The sequence below is a fragment of the Mustela putorius genome, unplaced genomic scaffold (genome assembly GCF_011764305.1).
Source record: "Mustela putorius furo isolate JIRA1106 unplaced genomic scaffold, ASM1176430v1.1 tig00003988_pilon_pilon_pilon, whole genome shotgun sequence".
NCBI lineage: Eukaryota > Metazoa > Chordata > Mammalia > Carnivora > Mustelidae > Mustela > Mustela putorius.
The window spans coordinates 13,479,525-13,493,630 of NW_025422127.1; the positions used below are offsets into that span (position 1 = coordinate 13,479,525).

The window sequence follows — 14,106 nt, forward strand, 5'->3', positions numbered from 1 at the left end:
AGAGCAGCCTAATTGCCAAGACAGCGTCATCAGCAACAGGGCCCGTGGGCAGTAGAGGACCACATTTCTCCAAAGGCAGAGCCTGGGGTCTACTAGGATGCCCTTGGTTGGCTGATGGGGAGAAGTTGGGCTGGGGGTTGTGGAGAGGGAAGAAGAGGAGGAATAGCTGCCATTTTGCAAAACTCAACAGAATGCCTACAGCTGGGGCCAAGCAAGGGAATGGAGGCTAAGCCATGGAAGCTGAGCTGGGATAACGTGTCCTTGGCTGACACGGTGGGATGGGGAACCTCAGAACCCTGTGGGCACAGTCCTGCAAATAGGGCCTCAGCTGGGCTCCACCATCCCAAGGCTAAGTGCTCTGCACTTTCCCCTCTTACGTCCATCTATACCACCCAAATAAGAAAATGCAAGCCCCCTCACCCCCTCCATCCATGGGAAAACACGTGGAGGTATGTCTTACTGTTGTCCAAGTGGTTGGCCTTAATGATCTTCTCTGAGTAGTCAGAAATACTGGAACATTCGATCTAGAAAGGGCAAAGAACAAAGGAGTGAGGCATAAAAGGATGACAGCATGTCCAGTACCAATTTAACCAACGGAGGAGCTGAGCCTAGAGGGGTACAGTGACCTGCCCACAGCCATACAGTTATTTTGCGGCAGATTGAAAACTATAGGGCAGCCCTCCTGATTTGCAGGCCAGTGGCTGCAAATCCACAGTGGAGCTGCTGCTCCACAGTGGACCACCTGGTGTCCAAGTTAGGAGATTCAGAAGGAGCTGGTAGGCTTCCTCCTGGCCAGAGAATTGGATGAGGTTGCATAGCTCCTGTGCTCCTGGGGAAGGACATGGAAGGCAAGCCACAGCCAGAGCTGCTATGAGTCTCCTGGGACATGACTGTCCCTACTCTCCACCCCTTAATCCCTTTGTTCAACGGGGTGCATCCCAGGAGAGAGAAATGTCACAACAGGGCTTCTGGGCCAGTCTTGAGATCCATCCCACCACACAGGTCACACACAAGGGAAGTCTCACCCCTTCTGTGGTGTCCGCCTTTGAGATAATTAATTCCTTTTAATCCACAAAACTTTCCGAGCTCCCAAATTCTCCTAAGCAAAGGGCCAGGATATGTGAGAAATCAGCTGACCATCAGCTGAGAGCCGGACCTTGTGGGAACGGCGGGAGATCCAGCCCCAGACTGGGCCACCTGTCAGGGGAGGGCCAGAGAGTGCTGGAGCCAGAGGGGCCGCTGCTAAGAGCTGCCCTCACCTCCTTAGCTGGCCCCTCCCCACAGAGGCTGCCACTCACCTCCACACTCCGGACTCCCCTCAGACTGCTCCCAGGGCCTCCCAGAGAGTATTTGCATAGGAACACCCGAGGGGGCTGCCCACAGCCTCCATCAAGCCTTGAGGATGGGTAAGGGCGCCTGCAGGGTCAGGAAGGGTGGCTCCATCAGAGAGGACAGACCTCTGTCAGGCTCAGGGCCCCAGAGGTTGGGCCCTTTCCTGGACTGCCAGTCCTGTGGCCTCGATCCCACTTTCCCTGGGACTGTGTTCCTCCAATTCCTCCCCCTGCTCGCAACGTGGACCTCCATCTGCAAGAGGCTGAGGGGTTTCATGGTGAAGAATGCGTGACCCAGGGCTGAGCAGCCTGGATTCACACCCGGCCTCAGCCACTGTCCAGCTGTGCCTCAGTTTCCTCATAAGTGAGGAAACAGTCCCTGTTTTCTTCGTCATTGTGAGGTAATCCAAAGCATGTGAACCCCTCAGAGCATTGATGGGCCCCAAGCCCCAGCACCGGGGTGGCCTTAGAGCCCTCTTTCCTCTTTTCCTGTCTTTGCCCCTATGCCCGTTTTCCTTTTTCCCTTCTCTGTCTCTCTCCTTCTAGCTTTCTCCATCTCTCACCCTCCCCTTCTCTCTCCCCCCCTCTCTCTCCCTCACCCCTCTCCTTTTCTCCCTCTCTCACTCTCTCTACCTCTCGCCATCTCTTGTGCGCTCTCTCTCTCTCTGTCAAAAAGAACAGTGGGTAGAAGGGAGAGCTTGGAACAGGAGAAACCATGAAATGAGCCATCAGGAAAGAGGCCCAGCTAGATGTGGGAGCTGTTTATAAAAGAGCTGTGACATCAAAAGACCCGGAGGCAAACAGATTAGGAGGGTTGGGATAGTCACCACAGCGGGGAGGGGTCGCATGGGCACCTCCTGACAGCTCCTTAGCTGGAGCGCTGGCCACTTAGAAGCCAGTGAGGGGCAGCAAGGCCATTTCACTCCTCAGACCTCGGTTACCCATGCCCCAGCCAGACAGGGGCTGAGATGAGGCCTCCCTGTCATCAAGCACTGCCCAACTATGTAGTGGGAGCCAGAGGAAGGTTGGGAGCCTTCCCAGAGCACTGGCCTCCATTTCTATCTGGATGGGCTGCAGCAGCCAGAGTAGCAAATTTAAACTTACCGACTTGCCCTTTAACAACCTAAGGAAGGAGATTGTCTTGTTATTATCCCCTAGGGCCTCATCCCAACTATATTAGTATTAGACACTGAGCATTGGTCATATGCCAGGCCCTGTTCTAAGCACTTTACATATGTATTAAATTTATTTATTCTTCACAATCACTCCATGGGCAAGGTATTGTTACTAGAGCCATTTTATAGATGGGGAAACCGAGGTACAGAAGTGAACTGTCCACAGTCACGCAGAGCAGAGATTCAAGCCAGAGCTCCCACATATGACCACACTGCACTGCATCTCAAGATGATGGTAGGACTAAGCACTCTAAGGTAATGATGACACTGGCATGATTTCCAGAAAGTCAAAAATCCTTGGCAAATATCAACATTTGTCAGGGCAAAGAGCCAGAAGCAAGGCCTGAGTGACAGGGAGCCATGAGAACTTGCCCTCACTCCTGAGAGTCACACTTGACTTTCTCTACTTCTCCTTGGAGGTGTGGCCCCAGCAAGGGATGAATCCGGATTTGTACTTGTAGGAGGAGCAGGAGAAGGTGGAAGGCAGGGACTGGCTCTACAGAAGCCAACAGGAGGGAAGGAGGGACGTGCTTACCCCAAACACTTTCTTGGCTCCTGCTTTAGCAGCAAACATGGAAAGGATCCCGGTACCACTCCCAACGTCCAGCACTACTTTGTCCTTGAACACATGCTTATTGTGATACATGGAGTTCCGGTAGGTGAGTGTCCGCACCTCATCCTTCAGCATTTCCTGTAGAAGGAAAGGAAAGGCAATGTCAGTTTATTCAAGCCACCCAGGAACACACCAAGGTCACGACTGGTGCCAGGACTGTTCTGCCAAATTTTTCAAGAATCTCAGTGATGGGGATACCTGGCTGGCTCAGTCAGTGGAGCCTGCGACTCTTGATCTTAGGGTCATGCGTTTGAGCCCCATGTTGGGTGTAGGGATTGCTTAAAAATAAAATCTTAAAAAAATATAATCTCGGGCACCTGGGTGGCTCAGTGGGTTAAAGCTTCTGTCTTCAGCTCAGGTCATGATCCCAGGGTCCTTGGATTGAGCCCCACATCTGGCTCTCTGCTCAGTAGGGAACCTGCTTCCTCCTCTCTCTCTCTCTCTGCCTGCCTCTCTGCCTACTTGTGATCTCACTCTGTCAAATAAATAAATAAATTTTAAAAATATATATACAAAAATCTCAATGATGTCATTAGCCCAAGCTGCGGGAGAGTACTATAGAGCAGCTGGACTAGGGGTTACCTGACACTTTCAAGCAACTCCAGCCTTAAAACTCTACCCATATTTCTTATATAATTATGTACTATAAGAAAAGACACTCGTGTCCAGCCCTGGACCAAAAGCCCCACCCACCAAAGAACAAAAGGAAAGATCAGTGCAATGCAAATTGAGGGATTTGAGTTAAACCTGAAGCAGAATCTTCTGCCACGGTGAGAGAATTGTCATCCAACACGTTATTAGAGGAGTCTTTGTGGTTTGTGTGTGTGCATACCTTTTTCATTTGCTTTTTTTTAAAGAATGGAAAACATATTTCTTTGTCCACCATTAGTTAAGTGTTTTGTGGCCAGAAAGAGAGAGAGAGAGCACGCAAGCAAGGTAGAGGAGTGGGGGCAGAGGAAGATGGAGAGCAAGAATCTTAAGCAGGCTCCATTCCTGACATGGAGCTCAATCTCACAACCCTGAGATCATTACCTGAGCCAAAATCAAGAGTTGGATGCTTAACTGACTGAGCCACCCAGGTGCCCCAAATGCTTTTGACTAATTCATCATCAATAGTATTGGGATTTATAGTACAATTTTAGTATAATGTTTAGTACAACTTGCATACAATAAAAAGCACAAATTTTAAATGCATGGTTAGGTGTAAGAGTTTTTTTTCTTAAATTTAAATTCAATTAGCCAACATATAGTACATCATTAATTTCAGATGTAGAGTTCAATAATCTATTAGTTGCCTCTAATACCCAGTGCTCATCATATCACTTGTCCTCCTAGGTGTAAGAGTTTTGACAAATGTATCCCTGTGTAACCACCACTATAATCAAGCCATAGAACATCTCTAACTTCCTAGAAAGTCCTTAATGCCCCTTGGCATTCAATCCCCCCCCCACCACCCAGATGATCAATCATCTAACTTGTATCACTATAGCTTCCTTCTGCCTTCATATAAATTGAATCATATGGTAGGTATACTTTGGTGTCTGGCTTCCTTTGCTCAACATAAGGTTTTGGAAATTCATCTACTTTATTGCACATATCCAAGGTTTGTTCCTTTTTTCTTGTTCTTGTTGTGACTGACTAGTATTCCACTGTATGGAAGTTTATCCACTCACTTGTTGATGGGTATTTGGGTTGGTACAAATAAGGCAGGTACTAACACTCTTGAATAAGTATATTTGAGGATATGTCCTCATTTTCCTTAGGTAAATACCTAGAAATGGGTTTCCTGGTAGTTGTTGAATTTCATAAGAAATCACCAGTTTTCCAAAATAGTTGCTCTAGTTCATGATCTCACCAGCATTGCATTAGCTCTCAAGCTGCTTCACATGCCAGCAACTTAGTATTATCACTTATAAAAAATTGTATTCATTCTTGGGGCACCTGGGTGGCTCAGTTGGTTAAGCAACTGCCTTCGGCTCAGGTGATGATCCTAGAGTCCCAGGATCTAGTCCCACATCTGGCTCACTGCTTGGCCAGGGGGTCTGTTTCTCCCTTTGACCTCTCCCCTCTCATGCTCTCTCCTCTCATTCTATCTCTCAAGTAAATAAAATATTTAAAAAAATTTGTATTCATTCTTGTACATTTGAGCTGGTATCTCATGGCAGTTTTAATTGCATTTTGCTTATATCTATTGATATAGATAACTTTTTCATGTTATATGAATATTTATATTGTTATATGAATGTTATATGAATATTTATGTTATATGTTATAGTTATATGAATAGCTTATTGGCTATTCATATAAATCTTCTATGATATGTCTGTTGGAGTCTTTTGCTCACCTTTTCTTGACCTATTTATCTTTCCCTTACTGAAATGTAGGAAACATTTCAGAAACAAATATATATATATTATATATATATTCCAGAAACAAATCCTTTGTCAGATATATGTATTATGAATATCTTCTTCCAATCTGAGATTTGCCTTTTCATTTTCTTGATTTTGTCTTTTGAAAAGCAGTTTTTAGTTTTGATAAAGGCCAAATCTTAGGTGGTTTTTTTTTAATGATTAGAATTTTTTGTGTTCTGTCCAATCTTTGTCTACCCCAAGTTCACAAAGATAGTCATCTATGTTTTCTTCCAGAAGTTTTATAGTTATGGCTTTTACTTTAGGTCTATTATTCATGTCAAATTAATTTTTTCCTATGGTATAAATAAGGCACGTGAGTTCATTTTTTACACAAAACAGATGATGTAAGCACCGTTTGTAGAATAAATTATCATTTCCTACATTGAATTACCTTGCCATCCTTGTCAAAGATCAATTAACTATATATTTGTAGCTTCTCTAGTCTCTTCCATTAATATACCTGTTCAACACTAACTTGATCACTGTGGCTTTATATTAACTTTGAAATAGTGTGAGTTTTAGTTCTTCTTTTACAAGGTTTATTTTAGAGCTTATGCATTTCCATCTATATTTTAGAGTCTGCTTGTGAATTCACACAGAACAGCCCCCTGGAGTTGATTGGAATTGCGCTGAATCTATAAATCAATTTGGAAAGAATTGATATTTTACAAATATTATCTTATAGTCCAAGAACATTGACACTGTCTTCCATCTATTTAGGTCTTCTTTAATTTCTCTCTGCAATGTTTTATAGATTTTAGAAGTCTTGCATTTCTTTCATTAAATTTATTCTCAACTATTTTACCTTATGGCATTGTATATGATATTTTAAAATTTTATTTTCCAATTGTTTTATGTCAGTCTACATATTGATCTTGTGTTTTTCAGACTTGCTCACTTCACATATTAATTGTCTTATGATTTTTTTGTAGATTCCTTTGTTTTTCTACCTGAAAACTCTTGTTACTTGTGAATTAAGACAATTTTACTTCTTTTTCCTATCTGTATGCCTTATATTATTTTGTTCTTTCCTTTTGTTTTACTGAACTGGAAAGGCCTGCCATGCAATAAAACATTGAATAAAATAGGAGAAGACAGGCATTCTTTCTTTGTTCCAATAATATAAATGTCACCATTGAGCATAATGTTAGCTGTGGGTTTTCTATAAATGTCTTTTATCAGATGAAGACATTCTTTTCTATTTATAATTTGCTGAGAGCTTTTATCATGATTGGCATTGAATTCTGTCACATGTTTTTTCTACATTTATTGAAATGGTATGTGACTTTTCTCTTTTAGTCTGATAGCATGTTAAACTCCATAGATTGGTTTCGAATGCTGAACAAATAATTTGTCATGATGTATTATCCATTTAAAGTAATGCTGTGTTTTACTTACTAGTATTTTATTACACAAGTTTCTATCTATATTTATGAGAGATGTTAATCTCTAATTTTCTTTTACCTTCTCTGCTGACTGAGCTCATCATACAAGTTAGAAAATGTTCTCTCATATACTTTCTGAATAAGTTTGTATGAGATTGGTATTTTTATTCTTTAAATATTTGACATATAGGGGCACCTGGGTGGCTCAGTGGGTTAAGCCTCTGTCTTCAGCTCAGGTCCTGATCTCAGGGTCCTGGGATCGAACCCCGCATTGGGCTCTCTGCTCAGCCAGAGCCTGCTTCCCCCTCTCTCTCTGCCTGCCTCGCTGCCTACTTGTGCTCTCTCTCTGCCAAATAAATAAATAAAATCTTTAAAAAATATGTTTGACATATAATTCACCAGTAAAACTATCTGGGTCTGGAGTCCTTTTTGTGGGAAGACTCAATTTTTCAATAGATAGAGGTCTGTTTTAGTTTTCCATGCATTCTTACATCAGTTCTGACAAAGTGTTTTTCCAAGGAATTTATCCATTTCAGCTAAGAGATCAAATTTATGGGCATAAAATTGTCATAATATTCTCAAATTGCCTCTCAAATGTTTATATTATCTGTACTGATATCCTTGTCTTCATTTATGATACCCAAATTATCATAAATAATTTGTATTTCACTTGAATTTTACTTGATCAGTCTAACTAGGGGTTATCTTATTAGTCTTTTCAAAAACTAATTTTAAGGTTTGTTGATTTTCTCTGTTGTTTTATGCCTACCTCATTGATATGTGCTCTCATCTTTATTATTTGCGTTTTTAAACTCACTTGCGTTTGTTTCCTCTGCTTCATAAAGTAGAAACTTTGATTACTGATTTTGTACCTTGCTTTTTGTCTAATATAAGCACTTAAAGTTATAAATTACTGGAGTACCTGGGTGGCTTAGTTGGTTAAGTGTCCAACACTTGATGTCAGCTCAGGTCATGATTTCAGGATTGTGAGATCGAGCCCTGCATCAGGCTCTGCACTGAACATAGAACCTACTTAATATTCTCTCTCTCCTTCTCCCTCTGCCCCTCCCCACTCTCTATAAATAAATATATAAAGTTATAAGTTTCCCTCTAAGTTTTGCTCTCATTTCATCCCACAAATTTCCATGTGTCTGTATCTTAGTTCAGACAGCTTTAACAAAAAAACCATAGACTGGGTGGCTTAGAAAACAAACATTTATTTCTCACAGTTCTGGAGACTAGAAAGTCCAAGATCAAGGTGCCAGCAGATCCATTATCTGATGAGGGCCTGCTTCATGGTTTGCAGATGGTCATCTTTTCCTCGTATCCTCACGTGATGGAGAGCAGAGTGAAAAAGCAAGCCCTCACGTCTCTTTTTATTTTTTCAAGATTCCAGAATACATTATAAATGTATTTTGCTGAGAGGAGGATAGACTATCTAATAAATGATGCCATAGTGCCTAACGATCTATATAAAAATATGGCTGGACCATAATCTCACAGGATATATAACATTACTTAAAGATTAAATATTTTTTAAAAATAAAGATTAAATAAATATTTAAATATAAAAAAAAAAGAACTTTAGGGGAATTTTTAGGAGACTGTGTTAGTTTTTTATTGCTGTCTTTACAAATCAGCCAAAACATAGTGGTTTAAAACAACGCAGATTTGTTTTCACACAGTCTGGAGGTCAGAAGTCTCATCCAGGTCTCACAGACTTAAAATCAGGTGTGTTTTTTCTGGAAGTTCTAGGACAAAATCCATCCCCTTGCCTTTCTAGAAGCTACCTGCATTCCTTGGTTCATGGCTCCTCCCAGCTTCAAAGCCCCAACTTCCTCACTGTAACCTCTGTCTCCATTGTCTTGACATCTCCCTCTCTGACTCTAACTTCATTTTCCTGCCTTCTTCTTTCACTTATTGGGACTATTGTATCATGTCTCCTTTTAGGATACTAATCCAATTCATGAAGACTCCACTTTCATGATTCACTTACGTCCCCAAGCTCTACTCCCTGATAACAATATACCAGGCATTAAGACTTCAGTATATGAATATTGAAGGGGATACAAACATTGAGTCCACTGCTTTGTGTTTTCACTATCATTTAGTTTGCAATATTTTCTAATTTCTCTTGTTATTTCTTCTCTGACCCTGTTTTCAGTGTTGCTTAATTTCCAAACATTTAGAGATTTTTATTAATAATTTATTATTTTTGGTTTCTAGTTTAACTCCATTATGATCAGAACAATGTATTCTGCATGATTTCAGTCTTTTGAAATATATTAAGATTTGTTTATGGTCTAGGCATATGATCTATCTTAGCAAACGTTTCAATGTGTACTTAAAAGTAATGACTATTCTTTTAGTTTGTGGAAACAATGTTCTACAAAATCCTATCAGGTCAGGTTATTTAGTTGTATCATCCGAATTTCTACATTTTAGTAATCGTGTGTGTGTGTGTGTGTGTGTGTGTGTGTGTGTTTGTTCCACCAACTATCAAGAGAGAAGTGTTTTTTAAAAATCTCTAACTATAGTTGGAGATTTGTATTTTTCTCCTATAAATTTTGCTTCACATTTTTGAAACTTTGTACACACATGTGTGACAGCTTTGTAATGTGTCACCCTGGCTGGCCACTCTGCATTTCCCAGAATTCTCTTTCTACTATGTTACCAGTTAAAGTTGGCTATAGAGAAGATTCTTGTGAGATCCAAAAGGTAAAAAGGAGGTAGGAATCATTTTGTAGGGCACACATGGCATTGACGATGTGTTGACTCACTTTGTTGGCATGAAGGAGCAGCTGGGCCTTCTTCAGTTTCTCTGTCTCCTGGGCTGGGTATGTGTGTTTAGCTCCGTGGTGAAACACCCAGCCTCCATAGGATATGCTCATCACCAAGGTCAAAGGCAATAGAATGGGCATGTCTTTCAGTCTGTCCTTATAGGATTCAAGCTTATGCTTATTCGTTCTAGCTAGTATTGAGTTCCCCATATTTTACATTCATCTTCCTTTCTGACTACCTGCCCTGTGGACTTCAACTTCCAGCATCAGACATGGAGACACAGCCTTACACAATTACGTGAGCAATTCTCTTTGTGTATGTGTGGAAATATATATATATATATATATATAATCTTCTGCTGGATCAACTTCCATGGTTGAACTCTGACTGACACAGAATTTGATGCTAGGAATGTCTCTGAATATAATGATGTATTTTCTGAATTAGTTTTCAGTTTTCTGGAATCTTATTAGAATTAAAGGCACTAATGCCTCTGTTGCCACTGATAAGGAGGACACCAGTGGTCAACAGCATGAAATGGCAAATGAATTACTCAGGTATTACTTTAGATACCTGTAATAAAGTATTAATAAAGACCAGATTCTGGATGACTAAGTATTTGTTATCTAAGAACATTTTAGTCAACATAAGAGGCATAATGGGTGGGTTAGCTGGTTGGTTGCTACTAGCTGTTCTAAAAAAAAAACTTGGAGAAAGAAAATGACCTTAAGAACTTAAATTCCCAGATCAAGGTCTGCATATAGCACCCAAGAGCTTCTGCGATTTCCCTGGAATAAACAAACACACAAACAAAAACATTTCCTGTAGGTACAGGGTCAAGATTTCCAAACACCAAATCCAAAATCTAATCCTACAAATGCCTGAATTAGAACACAAATTACATTCCCATCCTTGCAAGGCCTCTTTTGTTAAAGTCGAGGCATCTGCTGGGAATGAACAGGATCCTAAAAATTGGAATGGAAACAGGAAACATATGATCAATGGGGAACCTCAAGTTCCTAAATTACAGACTCTCTGCCAGTAGAAGAATCTTCTACCCCTGCCTGAGGGAGTTTGTTTACCTTTTCCTGAAGAATCATATTGGCCTCCCTTAAGGTAGTTGCTGGAAGTACTGCTGATTCCCCTCAGGACCTCCCCTTCTTTCTTTGCTGCTAGCTCTGTAACTAGATTCAATTCTAATCAGACCCCAAAGGGTGAGGTATAAAATGTGAGGTATGATACACTCCAAAAGAACTACACGTTGTTTCTCACTTGCTTAGATTGAATCCTGGGGAATATGTATGGGGATGTGTATTAAGGCTGTGGGATCAATATGGAAGGAATATAAAGTTGAATGGGGCCAAGTTTATTAATATGGGTTCACTAAACAGAAATTCCAGATTTATTGTTTTTTTTCTTAGAGGCTTCGAATGCCTGTAATGGTTGGTTTGTTTGGGTAACTGAAATACGGATCCAAGGTTAGCCCCCACTACACAAAGTCGAGATGCTAGAACTTCCTTGGTATGCTGAAGAGAAAGGTATCCAAAGCCTTAGAAGATTGGAATGTTAGAGCGCATTTGTCATGTGAGACCTACTCACCAACATCACAGAACAGGACTTTTACCACAGTTGTGAAAACTAAGTTTGCAGGGGAGTCCAGCGTCCTTGAGGAGCTTTCTGGTTGCTCTTCTCTATAGGTCAGAAACTACAGTGGGAAGGGCCACCATCAAACTGAGACCCCTCATGGCAATGGGAATTATATCAAACTGGGATTCTGGAGAAGCACAAGTCAAATTGTAGCACTTAATCACCATGTATTATATGGGTGTGTTTACTGCAAAGGACTTGGGAGCCAAAGCAGTATTCAGAACTCTGACTTGCAGAGACCTATGGTGTTGGCCATAGGTCTCTAGAAAAGAGTTTATAGAGTGTCTAGAAAAGAAATAGCTGGGAAGCATACTGAATTCTTACTTGATCTGTTGAAGCAGAAAAATTATAGGTCTAGTGAATAGAATCACCAAATTGGTGTGGTGATCAAATTGGTTTGAATCACCAAATCTAGAGTCATACTGCTCAAATGATTCAGAGACATGAGACAGTTAACAGACCCAGAACACTGGAATGAAGGAAAGGCCATGTTCTATGAAGAAAAACTCTGTTACAGTGCCAAAAATGGATGCTGGATCTGCAGCCATTACCACATTACAGAGTGACTGCATTGGAGAAGGGAAAATAAAGTTTTGAGGATTATTGGACACTGGCTCTGAGCCAGTGACACCAATTCCAGGAGACCCATTAGTCTAGGAGACTAATTCCAGAAGACCCACATCCCCATTCAAGTGGCCTGTTTGTCTGTGAGAAAACAGAAATGGATCTTGGAGAATGACTGTAGATTATGATAAACATAATCAGGTGGTGGTTCCAATTACAGCAGCTGTTCCAGATGTTATTTAATTGCTTGAGAAAATCCATACAGAGTGTTGCTGGTGTGTTGTTGTTACACCAGTTTTAAAAATTGATCCACCTATATTTCTTCAAATCACAGCTCCCATGCTTTTGAGGTCTTTAACCCAGAGCATCATTTAGCCTCTGTGTGTCAATTTCCCCTTCTGGAAAATGGGATGATAACAGTACCTACTTCATAGGATTCTTGTGATGATTAAATAAATGTAGTAAGTGTTATAAAAGTGTTAGCTCTGGCTCTTGGTGACAACTGTCACCATTTTCCTCCATGCAAGGAAAGAGTTGAAGATGAGCCATAATTGAGGAATGGAGGTGAAATAGGAGCGAAGATTTTGGGATTCGTCAACCATAGCTACAGTGGAAGTCCTTGCTGCCTGTCTTGATAGAATTAGATTGGCCCAGTGCCTCTGCAGATTCTGTTGTTGCTAAAGGGGAGCTTCCCAGATACCTGCCTTTAAATCAAAGCTTTCCATCACTGCTTTGACCTCTTCTTTCCTCTAAGGCTCCAGACCACAAGAGTTTGGTTCAAACGTGCAAGTTCTGGGAGAAGAGTTGTGACTTAACAAAGCTTCCCCTGTTCAGCCCCTCAAAAGAGAGGCTCTCTCCTGTGCCTCTACCTCTGCTCTAATCATCCCTTGGAGAGAAAAGCCCAAAGATGTCTCCAGACATTTCAGACAAGAGCCTGCCACTCTTTGTTGAAAACAATTCCCCGCCCCCAGCTATGGATGCCTTTGTCTCGCAGCTTTTCTGCCTATTAAACACATGACAGCACATTGACTAATTGCTGGGAAATGAGGCCCTGAAGAAATCTATTTCAAAAGAACCTGTAGCAAGATTGTCAAAAGAAGAGAGCTGGCCAGGAGTGGAATCAGCGCCCAGGGCTGGGGGCTGGGAACAAAGCCCCACTGGCAGGGATTCTTCTGGCTGCTGAGGAACCAACCCCAGGGGCTGACTATCAAAGACTCTGGGAATTCAGGGGTGGGGTTTGGGAGGTCATGGATCTGGTCCCCTCCCCTCCGAGCAGAAGCCTCAGTAAGCACCCATCTGTCATTTCCTCTCCCATTCAAGATTCCATTCCTCTCAGAGATGCCCTGTAACAGGGATGGAAGAAGAGAAGTGTCCAGAATCACTTCTTACTGTGCTCTTCAGCCCCCAGGAGTGTCCTCCCCCAAACTCGACACTTCTTGTTTATATCTACAGACTAATCAAACCCAATCCACCCTGCATCACGTTTCTAAACACTCACTGATCACTATTAATCAGCAAGCTGGCTGTGCTACTGCCCAGCCCTGGGAGTGTCTTGTTAATGATGGGAGAAGACTGCCAAACGGCCAGCTCAGCTCTGGATGGTGAGGGGTGAGTCTTGTCCAGACTGAGGAGGCAAAGGCACTAGCCACTAGCTGTCTGGCATAGAACGGGGATCCCTGGGGCTTGATAATGAGACATGAGCAGGCCCTGTCTCTGCAAAGAACAATGTTCAGAGTCCATCCATATGCAACCCCCCTTACTTTTCTTTTCTTTTTCTTTTTTTTTTTTTTTTTTTTATGTCAGATGATCTTGGAAACCAAATAGGGTGGAGGGAAACCTCAAGGGTGAAGGAAGGCTAGGTAGCTGCCCCAACAAGAAGACCTATGCATTTCCCCAGAAGCCAGATCTAGAGACAGATGGCCTACGGCAGCAGGAGGGATTCAAGGTAGGTAATCAGAAGTACTTCCAGAGGCAAAGCATTGCTAAAACTATTCCAGGGCAGGTTACTAAGGAAAGAAATGTTACATGATCATTTGCTCCATATTTATTAGCTCAGTCTGTTCTATACTTATATATGTTTATGTTCAGGTTTGGGCTTTCTGTCAATATATGAAATGGAGGGAAGCTGGTATAGTATTTATGTGATGCCCCTTGCTTTCTTCTCCCACTGGAGATGACACCCTCCAGGATGCCCAG

General features: G+C 41.8%; 1 protein-coding gene across 1 annotated transcript in view; it reads right to left on the minus strand.

Moving 5' to 3' along the window:
• The window catches only part of PRMT8 (protein arginine methyltransferase 8), a 101,387-nt gene that overhangs the window by 37,127 nt on the left and 50,154 nt on the right, over positions 1–14,106 (minus strand). The window contains exons 3-4 of the mRNA XM_004778295.3: positions 3,042–3,197; positions 461–524 (exon numbers count right to left, since the gene is read on the minus strand). Of these exons, the coding sequence (XP_004778352.1) occupies positions 461–524; positions 3,042–3,197 (220 nt within the window). The remainder of the gene's footprint in view (positions 1–460; positions 525–3,041; positions 3,198–14,106) is intronic.